General features: G+C 22.4%; 8 protein-coding genes across 8 annotated transcripts; 5 read left to right on the forward strand and 3 right to left on the reverse strand.

Moving 5' to 3' along the window:
* Window positions 1-1,094: 1,094 nt before the first annotated feature.
* Window positions 1,095-7,556, forward strand: PY17X_0107800 (conserved Plasmodium protein, unknown function; the record flags this gene model as incomplete). The annotated part of the gene is made up of 1 exon (XM_720130.2): window positions 1,095-7,556. One exon carries the CDS (start codon window positions 1,095-1,097, stop codon window positions 7,554-7,556), a length of 6,462 nt encoding a protein of 2,153 aa, XP_725223.2.
* Window positions 7,557-8,383: 827 nt separating this feature from the next.
* PY17X_0107900 (GTP-binding protein, putative) lies at window positions 8,384-10,259 on the reverse strand (the record flags this gene model as incomplete). Its single annotated transcript, XM_022957825.1, has 2 exons — window positions 8,384-8,639; window positions 8,842-10,259. 2 exons carry the CDS (start codon window positions 10,257-10,259, stop codon window positions 8,384-8,386), a joined length of 1,674 nt encoding a protein of 557 aa, XP_022811247.1.
* An 855-nt stretch (window positions 10,260-11,114) lies between these two features.
* On the forward strand, window positions 11,115-13,595 carry PY17X_0108000 (uncharacterized protein; the record flags this gene model as incomplete). The annotated part of the gene is made up of 1 exon (XM_720128.1): window positions 11,115-13,595. The coding sequence occupies one exon, from the start codon at window positions 11,115-11,117 to the stop codon at window positions 13,593-13,595; it is 2,481 nt and encodes an 826-aa protein (XP_725221.1).
* Window positions 13,596-13,860: 265 nt separating this feature from the next.
* PY17X_0108100 (diphthine methyltransferase, putative) lies at window positions 13,861-16,172 on the reverse strand (the record flags this gene model as incomplete). Its single annotated transcript, XM_034637425.1, has 12 exons — window positions 13,861-14,015; window positions 14,117-14,190; window positions 14,304-14,405; window positions 14,498-14,563; window positions 14,710-14,776; window positions 14,892-14,956; window positions 15,039-15,107; window positions 15,242-15,275; window positions 15,361-15,466; window positions 15,611-15,689; window positions 15,790-15,946; window positions 16,091-16,172. The coding sequence occupies 12 exons, from the start codon at window positions 16,170-16,172 to the stop codon at window positions 13,861-13,863; spliced, it is 1,056 nt and encodes a 351-aa protein (XP_034493331.1).
* A 518-nt stretch (window positions 16,173-16,690) lies between these two features.
* Window positions 16,691-20,245, forward strand: PY17X_0108200 (conserved Plasmodium protein, unknown function; the record flags this gene model as incomplete). The annotated part of the gene is made up of 1 exon (XM_725436.2): window positions 16,691-20,245. One exon carries the CDS (start codon window positions 16,691-16,693, stop codon window positions 20,243-20,245), a length of 3,555 nt encoding a protein of 1,184 aa, XP_730529.2.
* Window positions 20,246-20,356: 111 nt separating this feature from the next.
* Window positions 20,357-21,224, reverse strand: PY17X_0108300 (conserved Plasmodium protein, unknown function; the record flags this gene model as incomplete). Its single annotated transcript, XM_725909.2, has 4 exons — window positions 20,357-20,418; window positions 20,573-20,665; window positions 20,776-21,002; window positions 21,136-21,224. The coding sequence occupies 4 exons, from the start codon at window positions 21,222-21,224 to the stop codon at window positions 20,357-20,359; spliced, it is 471 nt and encodes a 156-aa protein (XP_731002.2).
* Window positions 21,225-21,834: 610 nt separating this feature from the next.
* PY17X_0108400 (uncharacterized protein) lies at window positions 21,835-25,218 on the forward strand (the record flags this gene model as incomplete). The annotated part of the gene is made up of 1 exon (XM_725907.3): window positions 21,835-25,218. One exon carries the CDS (start codon window positions 21,835-21,837, stop codon window positions 25,216-25,218), a length of 3,384 nt encoding a protein of 1,127 aa, XP_731000.3.
* A 602-nt stretch (window positions 25,219-25,820) lies between these two features.
* Window positions 25,821-27,167, forward strand: PY17X_0108500 (sorting assembly machinery 50 kDa subunit, putative; the record flags this gene model as incomplete). The annotated part of the gene is made up of 1 exon (XM_725906.1): window positions 25,821-27,167. One exon carries the CDS (start codon window positions 25,821-25,823, stop codon window positions 27,165-27,167), a length of 1,347 nt encoding a protein of 448 aa, XP_730999.1.
* Window positions 27,168-27,644: the final 477 nt, after the last annotated feature.

Consider the following 27,644-nt stretch of genomic DNA (forward strand, 5'->3'; position numbering starts at 1 on the left):
TTTTTGTCCTATTTTGGTAAGACTTTTCCTTTTTCACCTATTTATCATATGAAATTTAAAATGTGTATTAAAAATGAATACTATAATATATAACATGTTAATATCACTATTTTATATGCATACTATATAGTATATTATTTGTTTTATAGATTATTATTTATTACACTTATATAAATATGTATAAAAAAAATAATATGCTTTTGTTACACATTTATATTTGTGTATATTTTAAAAATCCGAGAACATATTAATATATATATATATATATGTTGTATATATTTTTTTATTATGTTCAGTATTATTAAAAAATATTTGTGTGCATTACGTTAATATAATATTAATGAATAATAATGCAAAAAAATATGAAAAAAAAATTAAAAGAGAAAAGATTATTTATTTATAAATATACTTATCTAAATAATTTAATTTTTAAGAAAATATTAAATTGTTTTTGTCTTGTCTCTTACATTTTTATTTTTTATAACCATATTATTTACATTTTTATAATTGATAAGCGCTATATGCTAAAATTTTGGCAACATTTCGTTAGCACTTTTATTTATACACATATATCCTACCCTTTTATATTTTCATACCTACAGGTGTGAATATATTATATCCTATATCATTTAACTTTTTATTTCACATATTTTTATATTTAGTTTTGTTACTAGATTAATGTAATATTGTTTTAGCCAGAATTCATACATAACAATAGATGGAAATTGTCACCAATATATACATACATGCATACATGTATATATAATTGTTTTTTGTGATGTCTAACTCATTTTTTATGTTTTTTTTTGTATTCTAAATGAATTGGCATATAACTATGTGCAAAATTTCTACAACTTATTAGCATATCATATATATAATTGTATATGTTATGCATTTATATACACTGCTATAAAAGCATTTTTGTTCATATGTTTATATTGTTTCCGTATTGATGCACAAAAAATAAACAAACAAACAAGCAAACAAAAAAAATATTATATATAGCTAGTGCAACACACTTATATATAACTGTTGCATATTCAAATAAAAAAAAAAAAAAAAAATATCATAACACAATATTAAAGAATAAAGACATGGATTACAAAGTGAATCAAAAAGAGGCATGTGATAAATATCTTATACAATATAACGAAAATAATGATGAGGGTTCATATATAATTGGCAATTATAATAAATATAAGAAATTTTCTCAATTTAATGACATTGATATAAATTGTTATTCAAAAAATAATAACTATGATAATATGCATATGTCAGGAAACAAATTTAATAGTAAAGAAGGAACATCTATTATTGGAAATGTTTATCAAAAGTATAATGTGCATGTAGATAAAAATAATGAATTTGAAAATACCAAGAAAGGGTCGTATCTATTACGAAATGACATTTATTATAAATATAATAAAACAAATTGTTATGAAATTGAAAATAAGCAAAATGAAAATATAAATTATACAAACATGGATCAAAATAAAAGCAAAAAAAAATGTATATTAGTTACTGATATGTCTAATCGAAATACAGACAATAATTTAGAAAATCGAAAAACAAAAGAAATAATTAAAACTCCTTATGAAAAAAATAACACTAACATGAATAATTGCTCAAGAATTGTTTATACAAATAATAATACAAATCTTGTAAATAAAGAATCATATAATAATATAAATTATTCTGATAAATATAAGAATATTAATAAAAAGACATATCGTTCAGAAAATCCGTTAAGTGAAATATTCACGAATGCTATATATTCTAATATGCAGAATAATTCTGTTAATAAAAATAAAGAAATGAAAAAAGAAAATTCTACTAAAAAAACAGATCACGAAATGAGTGATAAAACTGGTAACATAAATACTAGTTTGATTAGGAATGAAACTTATTACAATCGGTCCGTTAATGCACACGATAATAACGAAAACGATGTAAATAATAATAATAATGGAAAAATGAAAAATATTTATAAAGGACAAAATTACGAGGATTACAATAACCGAAATCAAATGGTGACGGGATCTGGAATTCGAAAAATAAATTATGAAAATATAAAAAAAAAAAAAAATTATAAAAATAATATTTATAATAATTTGAATAAAGAAAATATAGCTTATTCAAAAAATGATCCCAATAATGTTAGTAGTAGTATGCATCAAATGGCAACGATCTTAAATTCAGAGAATGAAGAAGATGGAACTTATTTATTTCAGAAACAAAAAATAAACAACAAATTACAAAAAAATGAAACGATAAAAACAGATTCTAAAAAATATAAGGGACCAAATTATCTAAATAGAAAATATAATGAAAATAGATTCATTAATGTGATACCCATACAAAAAGGGAATATTACGAAGAACTTTTCTGGTACTGGAACAGGATATACTAGTATATACAACGAAAATATAAATAATATTAATAATAATGGAGGATATAAATATAATGATATATACAAAAAATTGATTAATAATTATAATTCAATTCATAATAGCTATAACTCATTTCGAACTTTTGATGGAAAAGATAGACATGAAAAAAATAGCATAAAAAACCAAAATAATAAATTTCTCAATATTCCTACAAGTACAAAATCTGTTGAAAATATAAATAATTCTTTTAATTTAAAAAAAAAATCAAAAAAAAATAAATCGGGAAAAAGTCAAAATCATAACAAAAATAGTAACGAAAATTGTATCAAAATTACAAAACAGGAAGAAGACTCAATAATAGAATCAAATAATAATAAAAAAAAAAACAATAATAATATTATTAATAATATTGATAAAATTAATAATAATGATAATGGAAATAGTAGTAAAAAGAAAAATGCAAATAAGCATTTTAGTACAAATTTGTGTAATGCATGTTTAAATGTTAATGATGATGTTTATGTTAAACAAATTAAAGAAATAATCGATAGAGACATTAATTTATCAGAGGAAAATAGTAGAATCATATCTGAGTTAAAAAAAAATAATATTCTAAATTCGTACATTTTTAAAAATATGAATTCTTTGGAAAATTTTAAAAAAGGAGGGCTAACATGGGTAGTGTATCCAAACGACTTGGGCTCGCAAAATGGGAATGGCAATAGCAACAATAATAATATCAACAATGGCAATAGCAATGGCAATGGCAGTGGCAATACCAATTTACTGTGGCAGTCTAGTGACACATTTGATGTTGAAAATGTTTCCGAAAATGTGGAACTTCGTTTAAAAAATTCGAAACATACAACGATAAATTATGACAAATTAGAAAAGGATAAAGGAAATAATAATGGTTATTTAAATGGTAATAATGAAACCGAATTTCCTTATGCAGATTTAATAAAAGATAATATTTTTTATAATGATAAATATATAATAGAACCCCTTATAGAGAATACATGGTTAAAACGGGTTCTATTAATAATTAAAAAAGAATCATTAGATTTAGATGCATTTGTATTTAAATTAAAATATTATTTTTATAAATCTGTTATTTTTTTATATCAAGAAGGTATTAAAGCATATTTAGGAGATGTAGCAAATCAAATGAAAATTTATATTAAATATAATTTTTGGTCTGCATCTGAAATTGCTTTTATTTTATTACAATTAACAAATATATGTAATATAAAAATAGAAGTAAGAATAAAAGGGGAGATTGGTTGTGTTATATATCTAAATGAAGAACCTCCAAATTTTAAAGGATTTGTTGATAGTCATACTTTAAATAATATATTTACTAAAAGAGATTGGATGTTATTAAATGATTTTGCAATACAAATGATGAGATATCAACAAAATGAAGATAATAATGATAATTGTAATTGTTTATCAAATATAAATATAAATTCTCAAAATGGTATTTCCGAAATATTATGTTTAAAAGAATTAGAAAAAGATCTTGAACCCGTTTTTAGTCCTGATTTAAATCAATTGATTTGTGATAAAAATATGAAAGAAAAAAATAACACATCTGAATCTATTTTACAATTTAAAGAAAATCCAAAAATAGATACTCAAATGAATCCCATTTCTACATCTAACAATATAGAAATAGGAAATAATGATAAAATGAGTAATGATTCTAAAAATGTTGTTACAACAGATAAAAATAATTGTGTAGAAACAAATACATGTATATTTTGTTCTTCTCCAAATAAAAAAATAAAATCTTACATGTTTAATGGTGGTAGATATGCATTTGCTGCTAAATTAAAAGAAAAAATTAATGAATTTAAATTTAAAAGATTAGGAGATATTATACATTTGGTTCAATTAGCAATACATAAAGGAATATTTGTATATTCCCAACGTATTTTATTACCAGTATCTGCTTGTGAAAAAAGTGCTGATGAATTATATCCAAAAATAAAAAGTTATAATTATGAAATTTGTAAAACCTTAAATGAAGTCATGGATATTATTTCATTATTAGTAGATCATAGACCAAATGGTTTGGTACTTGCTCAATTGAAACAACAATTTATTCTTCAATATAAAAAAGAATTAAACAGTTTACATTTTGGTTATAAAAAATTACAGAATTTACTTTTATCTGACCCTTTTAATAAATATTACAAGCTTTATATTCCTAATGCGAATTTACATCGAACTCATATTCAACATCGAAAATATCAAACTCCCGAAAATTGCAAAATATTTAAAAAAGAAGTTGATGGAATTTTTACACATTTAAAATTTATTGAAGATAATGATTTTTATTATCATTATTATTCTGGATCTGTTAATTTTGAGGAGGAATATGAAACTGAGTTGGACGAAAACGAAAAGGAAAACGAAAAGGAAAACGAAAAAGTAGATGCAATAAAAACGGACAAAAATACAAAGTTATCAAATTGTTTAGAATCAAATAAAAAAAAAAAAAAAAGTGTAAATATTGATCTAAAATACAAAAATATAAATAAGCTACCTTTTTTTATACAAGAAAATATAAAAAATATATTTGATTTTAATGAAAAGGAAAATGAGATAATTGAGTCTTTAGATAAAGAACATGAATTAAATGAAAATATGCGTTTGATTTTGTTTACCATAAATAAAATAGAGCAGGAAGAAGATAACCCTAATTATGCTAATTGTGATAATTATGCTAAATTAGTAAAAGATGATCTTCAAAAAAGTGAAAATAATATAACCGATAATAATATTAACAAGAGAAACCATTTAGTTAACTATTTGTATCATATCGATTTTGATACCGAGCATGATGGTGATGGTAATGGTAATAGCAATAGTAGTAGCAATGGCAATTGCAGTAGCAATAGTGAGTATGTGCTTTTATTTAAAAAAATAGAAAACATATTTAATAGTTCTTATGCAAATGATGAAACTGATGATGATATAAATAAGAGTAATAATTGTTGTAAGGATGAAGAAGGTGTAGAAGAAAACTGGAACGATTCGAAATATAATATATGGAACTTTTTTTATAAAAAAAAAATAAATAATTGTTTAGATATAAATAAAACATTTTATGTTTCTCCAATTCTGAATATTTATTCTTTGATTAAAAAATATAAAATAAAAAAAAAAAATAATGATAATCATCAAAAATATATAGAAGATATAAATACTGAAAATACTAACTTTTCTACATTATTAATAAATAATAATAATCAACATCATGGTCTGTCTAATTATAAATATCAGAATAATTTTGGATATTTTGAAGATAATAAAAATGTTTCAATAAATTCTCAAAATGATTATTCGAATCTTGTCGACACAAAGTTGGCAAAAACGGGCTCGGAAAAAACAACGAATCAAAATAATTTTATTAATAACCCTGATGACAAAAATCAACAATATCATAGTTATAATAGTGTAAATAAATCTGGAAATTGTGTTTTCCAAGAAAGGAACACACCATCTTCTAATTTGGGTTCATATAACAATATAGATGCAAAGGTTAACAATAGCTGTGTTAATAACAACCTGGTTAGCTGTGCTAATAAATTAACCAATAAGTATAATCAAAAAAATGGTAACAAATATTACAAAATTGAAAAAGAAGGAACTATTAATGTGCTTAAAGATAATTCTATTCAATCGGTGCCAGAAGATAACAATAATTATTTAGTTCAGAATAAATATAATATATATAATGAATATATGACCAATTCGTTGCAATTTGATGGTATTGAAAAGGAATCTAAGAATGTGACAATAAGTGTGTCTAATAATATGAAGAACAAATTTAATGCCTTTGAAACAAAATTAAATACAAATAGTGGCAATAATTCCTTATATAATAATAGTAAGGTCGAGATCAATAATTTAGTGCACTATGATAAAAATGAAAAAAATATTTATTTCGATACACAGCAAATGAATGTAGTAAATTCAAATAACAATTCGAACGTGTTTAACAGAAATAATGAAAATAACAATGATCTTCTTCTGAATCATCTAAATGATGAAATGTATTACAAAAAAATTAACAAGACAAATATTATATTTGAACAAGAAGATGGTATTCAAAATGATTTAAAAAATTATATAGAAGAAATAAATGAATATGAACATGAAAATCATATTGATGTGAAATATCTAAATAATGATATAGATATAAAACTTAGTGAAAATAAAAATAAGGATCATTTTATAGATAATTATCATGATGAAAATGATGTCAATTATTCTGATGATTTATATAACGGAGATGATATAGTTAACTGTGTTCATAATAATGGATATTTTAGTATTGACGATCCAGATGATAATAATATGAATCCAAGTTTTGAAAATTTGTATAGCATTGAAGATAGTAATTTTATTAACAATCCAGAATTTTCTTCATTCTTTATTGACACTACTGACAATAAATGTATGGATGAAATGGATGGTGAAATTCATATGAGCAATTATAGTAATGATAATTTAGATACTGATTCTCATTGTTTTAAAAAAATTAATCTTATAAATAACAATATTAATGGAATTGAAGAAAATAACAATAATAGCAATTCTACAACCACAACAACTAATACTATCGATATGGGTAAAAATAAAATATTCATTAATAATAATAATGAAAAAAAAAAAATAATCTCCAACAATTTGATCTCCAACAATTTAATCACAAACAATTTAATCACCAACAATTTAATCACAAACAATTTAATCACAGAATGTGATGTTAATATATTTCGTAGCAGTGACTATTTAGATAATACAGTAAATAATTATTATGATAATACCACCAAAAATACAAAAATAAATAAATGTATGCTTTTTGAATATGAAAAAAACTCTAATTTATATCCGAAAACTGGTTATTTTAATAATATACACACTAATGATACAAATGTTAAAAGTGAAAATGATATATGGAATCATAACTCTATATCAAGTACAAAATTATCTTTATTAAATAGTGCCATATGTAATGACAAAATAAATAGCTTTTCTTTTTATTCAAATAATATAGTATCCCCACAAAATAATTTCCTATTAAATAATCAGAGATATAATAATTCAAAGGAATATATTGATTTTCTCTCATATAAAGATACACCCAATTAAATAGAAATTGAAAAAAAATCCAAAGAAATAAAAAGTATTGCAATTTATTAAGTGCTAGCCAAAATGAGACACACTTTTTCCTAAAAAAAATATCTATATGAAAAAAATAACAGACTTGTCCATAGTTCAATATAAAAAAAAACACATAGTTAATGATAAAAGGGATAATATGCATTTAAAACAAAATAACTTTAGTAAGCATGTCGATTATTCTAATCATAACACCTTTGATATGTATCAATAAAATTTAAAAAAAGAAAAAAAAATATTACAAAAAACAAACATATTTTAAAACTTCAGAAAATAATAATTATTTACTGAACGAAGCAACAAATATGAAAAAAATTATGCAAAATTAAAAATATTTGTTCGTAAAAATATACAAAGAATGTGTCGAATTAACACACCTAAGTATATATCTCTAAATTTGTATATAATATATTTTTCATCAAATAAAACAATATAAAATATATAAGATTTCCGAATTTTGTCAAAAAGTGTATATTTTCATATTACACTATTTTAATCATTTGTGATAAAAAAAAAATACCGTAAATAGTTCGTATTATATATTTTTTTTTAATACATTTCTATAACTATTCATAATATATAGAATTTAATTTGTTTTTTTTATGACACATTATATTATTGTTTTTGTTCATAAATATACTAATTTTTATTATAAAAACCTGATATGTTCATGCGATTTTGACATCATTTTCCATTTACTAGCCAAAATTGTTCATTCCGTTCATAAAATTTCATGCACAAATGTGTGCAGTTATATAATGCTAACTATATATAGCGCATGCTATTTTATATTATTTTTATAAACTTGAAAAAAAACTATTATTATGCTTTAATTTTTGTACACAATTCCTTAGACAATTGACAAATTCTGTTATTCCCATTCCGTATTTTGCACTGACAAAAAAAATGGGAATATTATCATCATAATTTTTTATTCCTTTATAAGCTTCCTCCACCTTATTCATTTTTTCTTTGAAGTTTAAGTCACATTTGTTTATAACGACAATGTAAGGTTTTTGATATATATGGTCATCTTTCCGCTTTAGTTCGTCCCTGCAAAGGATGAAAAATGCAAATACAATATATTGTAAAAAAAAAAAAAAAAAAAAAAAAAAAAAAAAAAAAAAACGATACACAAAATTTATTAAAATGGGGAGAAAACGCCTTTGCAAAATTGTATAACTATTCATTTTTTGCAAAAGCGGGGGACTAGTTATTGGGAGTAGCCCCATATAATGCAAACATATAGGTATACCTGATGCTGCAAAACTGAGCAAATACATCCATGTTGATGTCAAGAATTATTACAAGAAGGTGAGTTAACTCCATATATTTCATAAAATTGGGATTAATATTAAAAGTTATATTATTTTTCTCGTCATTTTGAGAAGTTTCGCTTTTTTCACTAAAAAAATCTGCCACCGATATCTGGTAATTGTCTTTAAAAAATATTTTTTTCAATATGTATAAATTATTAACAGTGTGAATTTGATGCGTAATTAAAGATAAGAGAGTTGATTTCCCAACTCCATCATATCCTATAAAGCATATATCGCTAATACATTTATATACAACACGTATATAATTAATAACACCACTTTGGCCTTTTTCAAATGAAAATGTGTTTTGCATATTATTCCCTTTACCTCCTATTCCACCTTTTGATAGTAAAATACAATTATTTGTTTCACACAAAAGTCCAATATATGTTTCTTTTCTTACGTTTTGGTCCATAGTTTTTATTTGTTTTAAAATATGTTGATTTCTTTTAAGATAAACAGGATCTTCTTTTTTTATAATGTTATAAACATTTTCTTCATAATTCGATTTATAATAAATTATATTTTTTTCTTTTTTTTCATATAAATTTCCATTTATTGTATTCTCTTCATTTGTTTTTTTTTCTAATTTTATGTTATTATCCAAATTGTTTGGAAAATTTTTATTCTTATCAACTTTATTATCATGACACAAATAATTCCCATTTATGTTACCCTTATTATCTTTATCATTTTGATCTGGTAAAATTTTATAAACATGACAAACTTTGTTTAAATATAAAAAAATATTGGTACCATTTTTTCCTCTCAATTGATTTGCTTTTCCTTTCCCTCCATTTGTAGCTAATATAGCACAAGGTAACTCTGATAAGTTGTTAATAAAAATATGTTTATTTTGATCATCATTTTTTTTATTTCCAACATTTTTATGATTAATATTTCCTTTAACAGATGAATAACACAAATATATACTTCCACCATCTCCCCCTTTTCCTCCATTAGGTATCCCTAAATTTCCAAAAACTTTTCTTTTAAATTTTTTAAAACTAAAAGCGCCATCTCCTCCTGCTCCACTTTCACATTTTATTATTCTTTCACTTTCATAAAAAATTGATTTATTCCTACTAAATTTTACTAAATTATTTTGTGATTTTATTAAATCTTCTTTATGGTCTATATTTTTACACACATTTATGGTATCACAGTCATCTTCATCATTTTTTTTATTTTTTTTTCCATTTTTATTATGTCCATAAGTTTTAATATCATTTTTATTTTCTTTGTTAATAATTTTTATGCTATAAAAAAAAATACTTTTAGAAAAAATTCGGCCTTCACAAAAAATTGTATTATTTTTTAATATTCCATTTATTTGTTTAAATTTATTAATCATTTCAAAACGAGCTAGCTTTTAAGCATTATACAAAAATGAGTAACACAATTTGCTTGTGTATTTCACAAGTAGAATTATCTTTTATACCAACTATATAAATATAGTGATAGATAATTAAGATATGTAAAGGTTATGGACATATTCATATAATCCTTATATTTTTCAAAATTTTTTTTGTAAATTTATTTGATGGTGTAATATTGAGAAAATGATGGCAAAAAAAATATGTCACTGACATAATTTTTATGTAAAGTCTGAAAAAAAAAAAAAAAAAAGCTACAAATTAAGCTAGCTAAAATATTTAGCTAGTTCTAATAACAATAAAGTTGAGAAACATTAATCAATATACCAAAATTATGCAAAAGATATTATATTTCTCATTTAAATGTTCTATAACATTATTGTAGTATTTAATATAAATTATAATTTCTCGCTCCAATAAAGAAAAGAAAATATTTTATAGCTATTTTTTTTTTTTGAAATGATATAGGAGAGAAATTTAAAATAGCTTTTATTTATTTACATATGATTTTTTTTACTGACTATCTAACTAATATACATTGTGTGTTTATTAGTTTGTAATATTTTACATTTTATTTCCTATTTTTTTGAAATGTTTGAAATGTTTGAAAAAATAACTAAAAAATAACAACTTTAGCTAAAAGTTTTAATGAAAACACACATGACGTGTAATGTATTAATGGACTTTGTGATAAAATTTTTAAGTAGTCTTTATTTATATTCTTGTTCTATTATGCTATGAAAATAATTTAAATTTTTTTTTTAATTTTTTTTTTTGGAGAGTTGTTGCATTATCACATCGTTCTTTAATCAACTGTTTTATCATCAATCTTAATGAAAAAGGTTTACTGTTTTTTATATTTTTGCAATGTATTTTTTAGTGGTACAAAATATAATAGAAAAACGATTTTCAATTTAAATATAAAAAAAATTAAGAATATAGAAAACAAGCACACACAAAATAATAACAATTTTAGTCACAAACTTTATAACACAAATAATAATAATTATAGTCAATTTGACATAAATCGAGATAATGAATATAATGACATCTTAAATGATATAATATATGAATATGAGAAAGAACAAAAGGAAAAAAATAAAGGAGATAAAATATCTCAAATAAGTGGAAAAGGGAAAAACCAAAGCAAGGTCAGCCCCAATAATGGGGACGATAATATTGGTAATGATAATATTGGTGGTGATAATATCGGTGGTGATAATATTGGTGGTGATAGCATGTACATACCGAAACATAAAGAGCAAGCCAAGTCAGAAGATGAGAATAATACATCACTATGGGAAAAAGAAATTGAACGGATAAATAAACTTAAAAATAATAATTTGTTAAACTTATGTGACTTAAATTATGATCTTCATAGAGTGGCAATAAATAATTCGAAAGTGGACGAAAATAACGAAGAGGAAAACTATAATAAAATTAGTTTATTTTTAGAATCACAAGTTTTGAATAAAAATAAAGGAGAATCAAATTTATGTATTGAAGACAGTATAGGTAGATATTTTTTTAAAATAAATGAAGAGTTTATTCAAACAATTTCAGAAAAAGAATTACATAATTTCAAAAATATAATACACAAAAAAATTATTTATCTTAAATATCAGTATCTTAAAAAATATAAAAGTGCCATTGAGCAAGTAAAAAAAGTTAGCAAAACAAAAACAGAAGAAATAAACAAACATGTATCATTAGTATATGAAGGGGATGAAAACGGCTCAACGGAAAAAGGTGATTCAAATTTATTAGGCACGGAAGAAAAAAATGGTAGCAAAATGGGTGGCAAAATGGGTGGCAATAGTGATAATGGTGATGATGATGATGGCGATGGTGACGAACTGAGAAGGGGGCCAGAAGTGTCTTTAGAAAAAATAAACGAAATGATAGATCTTAATCAGAAGCTTTCTAAATTGCAAAAAAATTTTGAAGACCTAAAAAAGTTTGACATATTTAAAGTTTTAAATGGAAATCGATTTTTAAATAATTTAAAAATAAACAAGTTTCAATTTTTTGAATATTCGTGTGCTTCTTTGAAAGAAGAGATGGACCAGTTCATAAAAAAAATCAGGATGAAAAAAAATGAAAAAGAAATTGAAGAAAATTATGTAAATAATTATTGTTATTTAAGTGTACCTAAAATCAATGATATGCATTTTTTAAATAACGAAAAAAAATCAATAATAATAAAAGTACCAAATGAAGAAAAAAAAGAAAAAAAAGAAAAAAAAGAAAAAAAAATATTCAATTATGTGAAAGAAATAAATATTGAAGCAGATAAAGCAATTCTATTATTAAGTCAAAATGATAAAAAATTAAATATTAGTGTTCGAAATATTTGTGATAAAATTGGATATCTAACACAAGGGTTGTGTATATATCCTCAATTAGACAATGAAATAAATAATGATGAATATGATAATAAAAAAAGTTATTTAAAAAATGAACAAATTATTAAGAGATTATTAATATTATTAATTTTTTATTTTAAGATAAAAAATGTTTATGTTATATGTATGGATGATATAAGTTCAAAACTTTTTTACAATTTTATTAAAACTAATGATAATATTTTTAAGGACTTTTACACATGGGATGTGGAAGAAGAAAAAGAAGAAAAAAAAAAAGAAAAGGATGACGAATATAATCCAAATTTGGAAAAAAGAAAATATGTAGATCTTGATAAAATAACGTTTTCTCATATTTTCAACAAAAATTTTGTACCTTTATATTCAATAGAATCAATAATAAAAAATTATGTTTTTTTATTGGATAAAGATGAAATATTTTATGATATTTCTTTTTTTAAAAGATCTTGTTTATTTATGTTTTTAAATAAAAATTTAAACAAACAGAGTCATGTTTTTTTTTCAAAAGTTCAACATTTTTTTTATTATAAAAAATTTGATTACCCATATATATATAATATTGATGGAAAATATTCACAAAGTACTTTACAATCTTTTAATGAAATTCTTTTATATCTAACAACATGGATTGAGATATTTAATACTAGCGAAACAGAAGATTTGGAATCACCAAATTGGATAAACGAAAATGAACAAGAACATTTGGAATCAGATGTAAACAATTCAAAAACAAAAAGTGATGACAATTCAAACGAAAGTTATGATCCAAATCGATTTGATAAAACCAACCAAAAATATTACGATGATTATGACACATCTATGGAAAATGAATATCCCGAATCTGACAATTCAGTCGATACGGACGATACTGACGATGCTGACGATGCTGACGAAAGGGAGTGTAGCGGTGAATATGGCGAGAGTCCATAAATGAAAAAAAGAAGAAAAACAAAAAAACCAAAAAATTAAAAATAAAGACATATGTAATATGGGAAGAATTTAAAAATAAATGAATATCATATGTAGGGCATATAAAACTGATATGATAGATAAAATAAAATTTACAAACCTTTGGATAAGTTAATAATTTTTGGGGGGGGTTTTTTGTTTTTTTTTGGTTTTTTTTGTTTTTTTTTGTTTTTTTTTGTTTTTTTTTGTTTTTTTTGTTTTTTTTGGTTTTTTTGCAAGTTGCATTTCACTCAAACCACAATTGAGCCTCTTTATTATAAAAAGAGCAAGACATATAAATTTTTTTTTTTTTTTTTTTTTCATGATTGTCTAAAATTTGTATCCCATCTATTCCGTAGGTTAATTCATTATTATTATTTATCCCTTCTTTGAAAATATATTCTGAATATTTCAAAAAAAAAAAAAAAAAAAAAAAAAATGATGAACATTCAATTAGAAAAATAAACAAATACATAAAATAAATATGAGCATATTATTTATACCGTTTTTTATTTTTTTTATTATTTGAGCTCCTCCGTCACACATTGCTACAAGTAATTTATTTAGAGATCCATTTCTAAAAATAAAAAAATGTTAAATATGTGGGGTTTATAGTTTGGTATAACTATTGAAAGTACACAAATTAAATAAAACATGTTTAGTATCAATTTTTTTTTTTTATTTACATACTTATATGCAAATTTAATTCTCCATATGCTTGATTTTAAATCAATTGTTTGTAATGGATCCTGAATATTTCTCAGATCGAAAATTCGAATTTTGTTATCATATCTAGAAATAAAGATAGAACAATATAAATTATAAGTAATAATAAAAACTTAGACATTATAAATGTTTATTTTTATTTTTTATTTTTTCCATACGAGCCAGTATATAAAGTTTTGCTGAGAGATTCAAATTTAACCACTGTAACACCTTGAGAATGTGATCTAAAAAAATAGGAATTAATAAAAAAAAAAAAAAAAAAAAAAATTGAAAGATGTAACTATATATATGTTTTATGTAGACAAACAAGGATTATATATATCAATTATTTATTTAATATAATATTTTAATTTGGTAAAATTTATATTACCTATTATTTTTTTGGGAACAATTTTTAGATCTCATATCCCATATTTTAAAAGAGCAATCATCAGAACCTAATAAAAAAAAAAAAAAAAAAAGTTGAATATTATGGAATAAAACTAGTACAGTTATATATATATGTGCATGTGAAAATAATTTTTTATATTTCTTAAAAAAATGAAACCATACCAGTGGTAATTATATTTTCATCTCCTGCGAATGCACACGACCATACGTGATACTCATGGGCTTTCCTGTTTTACAAAATGTAACATATCAAATAAAGTTAGTAAAATTTTGATAAGCATATATATATATATATATATATATATTTACCAAAAGTTGACTGGATTGCCATCTGAGATAAAAGACATATCTCCATTACTGAATGATACACATATTTTGCTGAAAATAGACATAAACATAAAATATTTATATGTATTATTAAGTTTAAACATGTATATTATCTTATTTATTAATTTTGATAATTTTGTTTTTATTTTTATTTTTGTTTTTATTTTTGTTTTTATTTTTATTACTCTACTTTGTTTTCTAGTGTATCAAAAGATAGGCCTATATAAAAAAAAATAATTTTTTAAAATGAAAAATATTAAAATGGAAATATTAATATATTGTGTTTATATATAATTTTATTTACCTGAGTTATTTTTTTCATCTTTAGTTGCAACTATTTTATCATAGTTCCCATCCCTTACATTTGACAAATATAGCCCATTGACACATATACTGCCAAGCATTAAGTTCTGAAAAAATGGGGAAAATAGAAAAAATATCCAAAAATTGTTTCTATCATTTTTTCCTTTTTTTTTTCCTTTTTTTTTTTCCTTTTTTTTTTTTCCTTTTTTTTTTCCTTTTTTTCTCCTTTTTTCTCCCTTTTTAATACTAACATCATTTGCGAACAGGTAGCTTGATTGTAGAACTCCGCTATGGTAATTTATATTTTTCTCATAAATTAGTGCATAGTCACTTCGAAAAAATAAAATGAAGTAGAGTGAAACAGAATTAAATAAGGAATAAAAAAACATTTAAACAATGTACATATATTATGTGACAATTTTAGGAATACCTTTCTCTTTCCAATTGGTTATTATTTGTATTTTCCACGAGTCTATACAAATAAACTTTCCCTTTTTTTTTTTGCTCACTATTATGCTCCTCTTTATTCGTTTTAAGCTGATATGTTGATATAGCGGTTAGACCGAAATGCTCACTAAGTTTGTAATCTATAAAAAAAATAAAAAATAAAAAAATAAATAAATATACAAATAAATGATACCATTTTTTATAGATATACAAAAGTGTAATCCATTTCATATTAGTATAAAAATTATGTGTATTTTTGTGTTTTTGGTTATTTTCGCTTTAACCACAATAATTTGATAATGTTATGCTGGGAAAAACACAAATATCATCACAACAGTATTTCAAATTATATTTTTTCTCTATCATTGTTTCTATAATTTTATCACTATATTATGTTAACAAATAATATATATTCATATATGTATCCATTTGTATTATATCCATAGTTAATATTTAAAACATGTATAGCTAGCTAATTTTTTTTTTTTTTTTTTTTTTTTATATTTATTTTATTATATTTTCATTTTTTATTGTTTTTTTTTTTGCTAAGCTTTTTAAAAAATATTTGTTTCGTTATTATGAGTATGTGCTAATTTTTTCTTTCATTTTTTGAAAACGTATTTTTTTGCATTTTTCACATTTTTCACATTTTTTCCCCATTTTTCACATTTTTCCCACTTTTTCCCATTCTCGTATTCCCAAATAGCCGAACTATTATCCCCCACAATCCTATCAGAAATGTTTTAGTCAATTCAGCATAAATAACAAAACTGATAATTAATATACGTGTGTATATATGTAAATATTAGTTACATTTTTAGAATGTATTATGAGTATATGTAATAGTTACTAAAATAAGAAGATATAGCTACACATTATTTTTAATGAACTCACGATTTCTTCTTTTTTTTTTATTCTTAAAATTTTGTTTTTGTTACATTAAAAATATTAATAGATTTACAAATAGCAGTTTTTCAATCTTAAAAAGTGAAAAAGACCAAGGACAAAATAGAAAAAAAAATAAAAAAATTTATTTAAATAATACTGGCCATTCTACATATGAATATAAAAATGTTTTAAAAAATGGCGAGATTAATGATGTTGGTACTATAGAAAATATAACAGATAATTTTAGTTGTGATGAAGATAAAAATATTAGTATAAAATTTCTAAATGCAAATAAAGAAGAGGATTATAACGACCTATATTTCTATCACATATTTAAAAAAATAAATATTATTAAAAAAAATAAATATATATACACACCAGCAAAATATGAAGCAATACGATCATATATAAAGAGAGAATTAAATGATTGTTTAGACATAAATACTACATCTTATATATTTAAACTTTCCGAATATTTTCCAAAAAATATTTTAGATGTATCCGTATATGTAAATGAAATTATAAATATTCTTAGTTTTTTTACATTCAACAATGTTAATAATGTAAATAAAATAACTAGTTGTCATATTGATAATATAAAAGGAGAAAAAAATAAATTAAATGAAAATTTGAACAATTTATCTGAACAAATTAATATTATTAATAATAATCAAAGAAACCATAATGTTGATACTAATAATTGTGATGGAATTATAAATACACACATTAGTTCTAATGTACTTATAGAAAAAAATCACATGAACAGTGTTCATAATTTTATGAACAAATCAGAAGAAAATTGTCCAAATTTGGTTTTAGAAGGAGATCAAAATAATTTATATGATGAAGAAAAAATACAAATGATAAAAGAAGCATACATAAATAAACTAAAAGGGAAAAATGAAGAGACTACCAAATTATGTAACTCTTACAACGATGTTGATAATACTAACAATATTACTAGCGATATTAAGGATGAAAATTTGTTTAAATCAATACAAAAAGAAAAAGATAGTACAAAAATTAGCAAAGTAATAAGCAAGGATGAAAACTATAAATCATTTAGCTACTTTTTTTTTCGGCTAGTTGATGCAATTAGTGGATTATTTTGTTGCATAGGAAAAAGGAACAAAAGAGAAGAAATTTATAATTATTTAAAAAATTTTAAATCTATTGAAAAAATAAAAAATTATAGTATAACCGATATTAAATTTAATACAGATTTTATGATATACATTATAAGATTAACAAAATATAAGCATGATAATTTTATTTGTTCTTTAAAAAAATTAAAAATGTATGACACTGAAACGATTAAAAAAATATTTTTAAATTCAATATATGATAATATTTTAGATCTAGAATATATAAAAAATTTAGAACATGAATATATTATAAAGGAAGGAAAGGGAAAAAAAGTTTCCAACAAAATATTTAACGATTTAAATGAAAATAAAAATTGTGATAATAATATAAAGACAACACATAATTCAGGCAAGACAGAAAATGTTATAAGTAAAAATATAAACCAAACAAATCTTACAGAAATTGAAAAGAAATATAAATTTTTATTACAAAATAAATTAGAAGAACAATCCATTAAAAAACAAGTTCCAAAAATAAATGAAGGCGATTTAAAAAATTTAATAAAAGATATTATAGGTAAAAATGTTTTCACAAAAAAAAAAAAAAAAAAAAAAAAAAAAAATGACAATAAAGTATTACCTGTATATATACACGAAATCGAGGAAACTCATATAATGGAAATATTGTCAAAAAACAAATATAACCATATAAATATGGGCTCTATAACTGTGAAAAATCTCATAAAAAAAATTAATACCTTACTTCGTTCATACGATATTAACATTGCCGTTCAGGTGAAAAAGGGAAATATTACCATTTGTGATGAAAAAATTATGAACAGTTCAGAAAAAAATGAAAAAACACCTGAACAAAATAGTAGCGATAATAATAGTGCCAATATTGAGAGCGAACAAAATAATGGAGAAGTTAAACAAGAAGAAAGCGAAACGAAAAAAACAAAAACGGATTTATGTGTCGACTTAAGCGATATAACATTGTCAGATGTAAAAGATTATATACATGGTGATGAACATAATGGAATAGAAAATATAAATAGTGATGGCCAAATTGTTCAAAATGGCGAGATAGAAAATGTAAATATTGATGGTCAACTTGTTCAAAATGGCGAGATGGACGAAAAAAATGTTTTAAAATATTTTGACGTAACAGAAAATAAAAATTCAATAATATTTGAAATTAATGATTATATTTTGGAAAACGAAAATAAATCGACAGAAAAACAAATAGGGGAATCAATCAAATTCGGAAATGTAGAAAAACTTAATGAAAATTATTTGACTCAGATTGAGAACGAAATAATAAATGGGTACGAAGAGGGAAGCAGCACCGACACAGCGGATCAAACCGAAAATAATGAACCCGATATGAACTTGCCAAAAAGGGCTGATAAAGTGGAAGTGGAAGTGGAAATGGAAGAGGAAGAGGAAAACGAGGCGGAAAATGAGGCGGAAAATGAGGCAGAAAATGAGGCGGAAAATGAGGCGGAAGAAGACGAAAACGAGATGAGCGGAGGGAAAAAAAAAAAAAAAATCAACAAGGAGAACAAAGAAATAGAAAAGCTAAAGGTGCATTTTCGATATATAAACAATAATAAACTAAAATACAATTTTGAAAATGTATATGCAAAAAATATCGAAGAAAAAATAGAATTATTATTATTTATTTTAAAGAATGAAAATAAAAAAAAAATTATTATATCTACTGATGAAAAAGAAACAAATTTAATAAAAATGAAATGTAAAATTGAAAAGGTAGAATATGAAGATATTGTAAGTACTTTAAAAAATATAAAATATTATTTTTTAAAAAACACAAACTCAAATAATTCATGTTTTATATTTATGAATGAAATTGAAAATACATTAGCTTTGCGAAAAATATTTCGAGGAATAAGAGAAAATGAAAATGATGAAAAAAAAATGACAGTATATCATTTTTATAATAGTGAACATAAATCTTGTGTCCTTAAAAAATTATTTTATTCTATAACAAATGATGAAGATATTTATTCAGCATATTTAGGTAAAATAAAAAATAAAAAATCTACAAATAAGCATATCGAAAAAGGAAATATTATCGATAATAAAGCTGGGCCGATTTTTGGACAAACTTCTGACCGAAATATAAAAACACACACGTTTGGAAAATGTAGTAAAAAAAATTATGTAAATTATAAAAATGATAAAAATGATGTAGATGATGTAAAAAAAAGGAGGGAAAAAGGGGGGAAAAAAAAGTTGAAAACAGCTGAAAAAAATTGGTTATCGTTTAGAAGGCGAACTTTAAAAAAAATTGATGACATGAAAAAAAAAGCGGAACTTATAAAAAAAAAAAAAACTGAAAAAAGGGATAAAAAGGTTAAAAGGGTTATTGAAAAATTAAAATCGAAAGAAAGAAAGCGTGCTGGAAAATTGTCCAAAAAACAAACAAACAAAAAAAAGTAAAAAAAAGTAAAAAAAAGCAAAAAAAAGCGTGAGATATAATGTGAAATAAAATGTAGACACATTATAGGGCATGTATTATTGACTACAATTAAATAAATTAGTTCTTAAATTTTATTCGTCTATATTTCGAAGTTTGTCAATAAGTTCCTTGAATATCTCTTCTGCACCAAACTCTGCAAAAAAAGACAAAAAAAAAAAAAAAAAAATTAACACCTTGATGAATTTGTTTTATCGAGGATATATATCATTACACCATCTGCACATAAATATATTTTTCATTTTGCACAACACATTGCAAATTTTATTATTTTTTCTCAATTTTTTAACCTTCATTTTTTTTTTTAATTAATGTTTTATTTTGAAGAGAATCATATATTTCGAATATCAAATTATCTGTACATTTTTCTCGTATAGTAATACCTAGAATTTCCAAAAAAAAAAAAAAAAAAAAAAAAAAAAAAAAAAAAAAAAAAAAAAAAAATATTCGGATATATATTAACATTTAACAGAGTATTAATTTATTTTTGTACCTCTCAAATTTAATGAAATAATATCTTTTAAGTTTTCAAAAATATCACAATATCTATAATCATAAACAACTTCAATATCTCGATTAAAAACAGTTTGGCTAGTTGGTTTTATTTTTGAATATTGTCCTATTTTTTTCATCTTAAAATATGGATATTTTAAGATTGTATGTTTATGTATCATATCATTTTCACTTACATTCCTTATTTTTTTTATTCGTGTTCCATCTCTGTAAAAAAAATTAATTAGTTTCTATAAAGTTCGTTGAGTAGTGTTGTATATGTGGAAGTATGCATATACATTTGTTGTTTAATCAGAACTGTTACACCGCTTTAATCATATTTTTCATTTTCTTTCTTTACATTTTAGGATTCATAAATTGTTTCCATTCTTTAGCACTTTTAAAGTGTATCATTCGAAAAAAAATTAAAAACTTTTTTTTTTTTTCCATTTTCATATAAATTGAAATGGCGAGGAATTAGAAATGGCAAGGGAGTTGAAATGGCGAGGAAATTTTTTTTTTTTTTTTTTTGAAAAATTGTGAATATATTGAAAGCAAAATAAATATAGAGTTTCCAGCTATTCACATGTTTGTTTCTTTTTTGTACTAATTGGCATAAACATGATGAAATAAAACAAAACATGATGAAATATAGCATGATAAAACGTGATGAAATATAGCATGATAAAACATGACGAAATATAACAAAATAGTTAACACCAGTTTGTAGCCATACTATATATTGTATATAATAATTTTTATTTCTAAAAAAAAATATATTTCGTTGCTCATATACAAACAAATTATATATTGCACACATATAGGGTTCCTATAAATAATTTTTTTTTTTTTTAATTTGCTAATTAGAAATAGTGACAAAATAAAAGTATTCGCTACTAACCATGCATGAAAAAATGCAGAAAAAATGCAGAAAAAATGCAGAAAAAAATGCAGAAAAAATGCAGAAAAAAATAAACGCATAATTTATAAGCTTGCATAATTTAAGCTTGCATAAGCTAAGATAACAAAATTGGAAAGTCATATTTGGCAAGGCAATATAATGTTCAATTATTTTTTAAAAGGCTTTAATAATTGCAAAAACAAAATCGATGTTGACCATTTAAGCAAACAATTTTTAAAACACATTTATAATTTCAATACATACGAAATATCATTATGTTTAAATAAATTTTCGAAAATTAATTATCATGAAAAAGATTTCTGGAATCAAGTTTGTAAATTAATTACATCAAACGATGCGAACGTTTTGAGTCGCTTTGGGGTTTTAGGAAATAGACAGTTCCCAAAAAATGGCGAAAAAGGTGGAGAAAAAGGCGGAGAAAAAGGCGGAGAAAAAGGCGGAGAAAAAGGTGGCGAAAAAGGTGGCGAAAAAAATCTCCTAACCCTTTTTAATATCGAAGAACTGTGTTTAGTAGTGAATGCAATAACAAAAGTTAACATAAAAAATGAAAAAATATTAAAATTAGCTTCTAACAAAATTATAAATGAAATAAATATTAATAAGCATACTATAAATATATTGAAACATATTTCTGAATATAGTAATAATAATAATAATACAATAAATAAAAATATTCTATATGAAAAAATTAGAAACATTTCAGAAAACTACAATGAAATAAATCAAAATTTAACGGAGAAAGATATAAGCACACTTATCCAGTTCATATTAGACCAAAAAAATAAAAAAAAAAATGAAAAAAAAAATGAAAAAAAAAATGAAAAAAAAAATAATAACATAAATAATGCTAACAATGCTAACAATGCTAACAATGCTAACAATGCTAATAGCGTTAACAATGCTAATAGCGAACTTAAAAATGACGAAAACAGTATATTAAATAAATTAGAGACAAAACTGATTAGTAGCCTACAAAAAGTTAACTACATTAGTGAACAGAGTATTGCTTTAATTTTAAATGCATGTAGTAAGGGTTGTGAAAAAAATAAAAAGCTATTAGAAATTATAAAAATAATAATAATAATGAAAATAAAAAATGAAGATAATAAATGTTCAGATATATTTATAAGTAGTATCACACATTCTTATGCATCATTTTATTATAGAGACAAAATTTTATTTAATTTAATTTCAGAATATACTTGTAAAAATATAAATAACATAAATATAAAATCGTTAATAATTATTTTAAATAGTTTTATTAACATTAATATAATAAATTTACAATTATTTAACACATCTTTAAATAAGATATATGATAACAAAATTGTCCAAACCCTATCTAATCAATGCACATCAAATTTAGTTACAATATTAACAAAAACGTATAATTATTTAGATCATGAAAAAGTGGAATATATTTTAAAAAGCATCATAAAAAGAATCAAAAAAGAATATATAAAATATGTTGAAATGAAAAAAAAAAAAAAAAAAAAAAAAAATATATCTAATTTTACTAAAAATTATCATGAAAAAACGGAAAATTTATTTATTTTATCATTTTTAACTAAACACTTGACAAACATATTAAATAATCTTAGTAAGCTAAACTATGCTGATAATGATTTGTTTGAAATATTTACATATTTAATTTTAAAAAATAAAAATTATATAAATAAACTCGATTTTATGAATATTGCAAGTGCATATTCTAGATATGGATATATAAATAAAGAAATATATGACATTATAAAAAAAGAATCAAAAAAATATATAATTTCTTATGATTTAAAATATGTAGAATTTATTAACATATTTACAAGTGTTGCTAACTTATATTTGATTGAAAAAAATAGACAAAAAAAAAGTGAGAACATGATGGATGATCATTTGGTAAATGGTTTCAAAGATATCCTAAGCATAATAATAAATATGCTTAAATATAAAAATGTTTCAAAAATAGAAATTATAAATTTTCAAAATTATGATAAAACAAATAAACCACATAATTATAATAATTCTATTGTTAAAGATAAAAATATTATTGAAAATTTAAGCATAAATCATTTATGCACTATTTTATCAGTACTAAGCAAAATAAATATTCATGATGATGTTATTTATAAACATATTTTAAATCAATTAAAAAAAAAAATATTTAAAATAAACGCAAAATGTTTATCTATATATTTATTATATATAAGCAAATTTAACATAATGTTAGATAATTACATAAAATCAGTGTTATCAAATTGTTTTATAATTGCAAACAATTCTATGGTTTCTAAAAAAAAAAGCGAGTTAAATTGGGATATGTTATATGGAAGTGGCAATAATGATGGAAATGGCAATAATGGTGGAAGTGGTAATAATGATGAACGTGGCAATAATGATGAACGTGGCAATAATGATGAACGTGGCAATAATGATGAACGTGGCAATAATGGTGGAAATGGAAATAGTTCGATTCTAAGCAAGATGGGCAAATTATATACCCAATTAAGAACAGCCGATTTGGTAAATAGTGTGTACATTATTAGATGTATAATAAAAAATGATTGGGAATATAAAAAGAATACATTTATAATTTATAGATATTTAAATTATATTTATGAAACAATTTCAGAAAAAAATAATAATAATAATGATAATAATAATGATAAAAAGAAAGAATATTTAAAAAATTTACCTAATGTTATAAAGTTAGATGATAATGATATAGATGAAAAACAAAATGTGAAAAATAAAAAAATGAATATACATTGTTCATCTATTTTAGTAAATACATTAATAATTTTAAATACACATATATATAATAATTGTTATTATACAAAACTTATTATATATTTATTATTTTATACATTTAATAATATCTTTGAAATGTTGAATCTTGATTTTTCAATTAAAAAAGCAATACATACAAATTCAGATAAACAAATAAATAATATCAAAAATGTAATCAAAAATAAAATTGATCCTGCTAGCATTCGGCAATTAAATATGTCTGCTTTAATCTTATGCCATTTTGTGCCTTTAAATAAGAGCATGCCAAATGAAATTTCGCATCTAAACAAGAACATGCCAAATGAAATTTCGCATCTAAACAAGAACATGCCAAATATAATGTCTCATCTAAATAAATACCCAACTATAATATTGTCCTTTTTATTTTTTTTTTTAAAATATACACAATTTGTTCAATTTGAAAAATATAACTCTATATATAACTATACTACAAACGATAAAATTTTAGTTAATTATGATAATAATGATATATATTCTAATTTGAATGAAGAACGAAAAAAAAAAAATATTGACTGTGACCCTTCTCTTATTCCCCATGTTTCCCATAACGAAATAAGCATCTACTCAAATATTTTGAGCATTTTAAAAAAATATAAAAATAAAAATAAAAACAAAAATAAAAATATAGAATACCAAGTTTTCTCATCATTTCCAATTTATCTCTACTATGTTGACATATTGATAATACCGCGCCCCTCGCAATGCCCAACCAATTAGAGGTCGTTAAATTGCAGAAAATGTTAGCATTGCTGAAAATGGCTAAAATTGCAGAAAATTATAAAATAGTTTTGCATATGCACTTGCTTGCAAAGGGTCGCATTCAGCAGTTGCCACTACTTTTTTCTGTACATGCGTATATATACAAATGTGTTGCATTTTTTATATTTTATTTGTAAATTTTTAAAACATTTTTAATTTGTTATGCTTTTCATGCCTTTGAAACGACTCTACTATGAAATATTTTTTTTTTTTTTTTTTTAAACATGAAATATTTTCAATTTTTTAAAGTCACCAAAAAAAAGAAAATAAATATATATTCATGCGTATTACTGTAATAATACAATCAGGCAATGATATATATTTTTTTTTTTTTTTTTTTTTTTCAAACTAACATGTTGATAAATAATCACTAATATTGATAGCGCTAGTTAGGCATTTCCATTTTTGTCACTTCCCCATGATAAGCAGCTTCAAGCGCAATTGGATGAAAATAAATTGGATAGATTAAATTGGATGAAAATAAGATAGGCAGATTAAATTTGATGAAAATAAGATAGGCCGATTAAATTGGATGAAAATAGCTGGATGGTGTTGGAAACATGGAGATAGACCCTCAGCAAAAAATAACTGACGTAACAGTAAACTTGGAAGGAATTAATAAAATTAAAAAAAGAAGATTAGAATTTATATTTAAAGAATTAAAAAAAAGTAAAAATATAGAACAAGTTTTTTACAATATTGCACAATGTAATAACAAAATAGTTAATTTAAACATTTTTGAAGACTATCCAATTGTTAAATTAAATAGCTTAATAAATAGTCATATAATAATAGATTATATATTTAAAGAAAAAAAAAAAAATTATATTATTGGAACCAATGTTAATAATCGTGGTGAAATATCTGGAGATATCGAAATAAATTTACCATATATTTTTAAAACAATAAATAGTATTGAACTTAAAGCAAATATAAGTAGCTTATATACTAATAATTTTTCAATACGATATATATTACCATATATAAAATATTGTAATAATTGGAAATTTATTTTTGAAACATATATATCAGCATTTAATAATATAAAATGTGGATCCTATACTATAAAAACAAATTCTATTAAAACAAATTTAATTAAAAAAAATCATTCAATAATTTGGGAAATAAATCTTAATAAAATATATCATGAAATAAATAAAAATTTTATCCCATCAGATAATATTCTTAAATTTAATGATAACCATATTAAAAATACCATAAAATATGTATATAAAAAAGATGAACTAAATTATGGAAAAGACAATGAACAAAACCAAAGTAATTACACATTTTATCCAACTTCGGGATACTACTACGAAATAGAAAATGAAATATCTTTGCCTTATTGTGAAGCAAATTTTTTTAAAAATCATTTAAATTTTTTATATGCTAAAAATATATTTAAAAACTTATATTCATATATACATTTTAGTAATGGAATAAAATATAATTATAATAAAAATAAACAATATTATTTAAATAAATTCAATTTCACTGGTAGTATAGGAAGTTCTTTAATTTTTCGAGGGTTTGAATATAATTCTATTGGAACTACAGAAAAATGTTTTAATTTTAATGCACAAAATAAAAATTATGATATTTCTTATAACTATTTAGGTGCTAATTTTTTTACTAATATACAACTTATGTTTAAATACATATTAAATATTCAAAATATTAATCCTATGTTATTTTTTTATATACAATTAGGAAGATTAAGTGATCATTTTTATTTTTCTTTTAACCAATTAAAAAAAGATACTCGCCTTTCAGCAGGTTTTGGGCTTATGACATATGTTCAGAAAAACGTTGCTCTAGAACTTTCATTCAATTTTCCAATATTACATCAGCTTACTGACAAAACTAAGTTTTTCCAAGTTGGCTTAAATTTCAAAGCTGCCTTGTAGTGACACACCATCTTAGTTTGCTCCCCATGCTTAGTACTGCTTAGTATTGATTTTTTGTTTTATTTTTTATCCCCACATATACACATGTATACACATATTATACACATGTATACACATTTTTTATTGCCACCCTAAGTTGTATTATTGCACATTTTTTTTTTTTAAATAAAACCTTCTCATATGTTTTATTTACATGCTTTAAATGGGTCAAATAATGATAATACAAAAAAATAAAAATAAAAAAATAAAAAAATAAATAAAAATAAATAAGCTAAACTAGCGAAGATGAATGAGTGTCTTCGTCAGGAATGCATAAATTAATGTTACAACGAAATGGTTTTTCGAAAAAATAATAAAAATTTTGAAATAACAAAAAAGTATATTCGAATTATTTACACCTTTGTATTAAAATGAGTTCCAAGATATAGCAACTATAACTTATAGCACCTAAAGGGTTGGAATTGAATTTCCTATCAT

Source organism: Plasmodium yoelii (genome assembly GCF_900002385.2).
Source record: "Plasmodium yoelii strain 17X genome assembly, chromosome: 1".
Classification (NCBI taxonomy): domain Eukaryota; phylum Apicomplexa; class Aconoidasida; order Haemosporida; family Plasmodiidae; genus Plasmodium; species Plasmodium yoelii.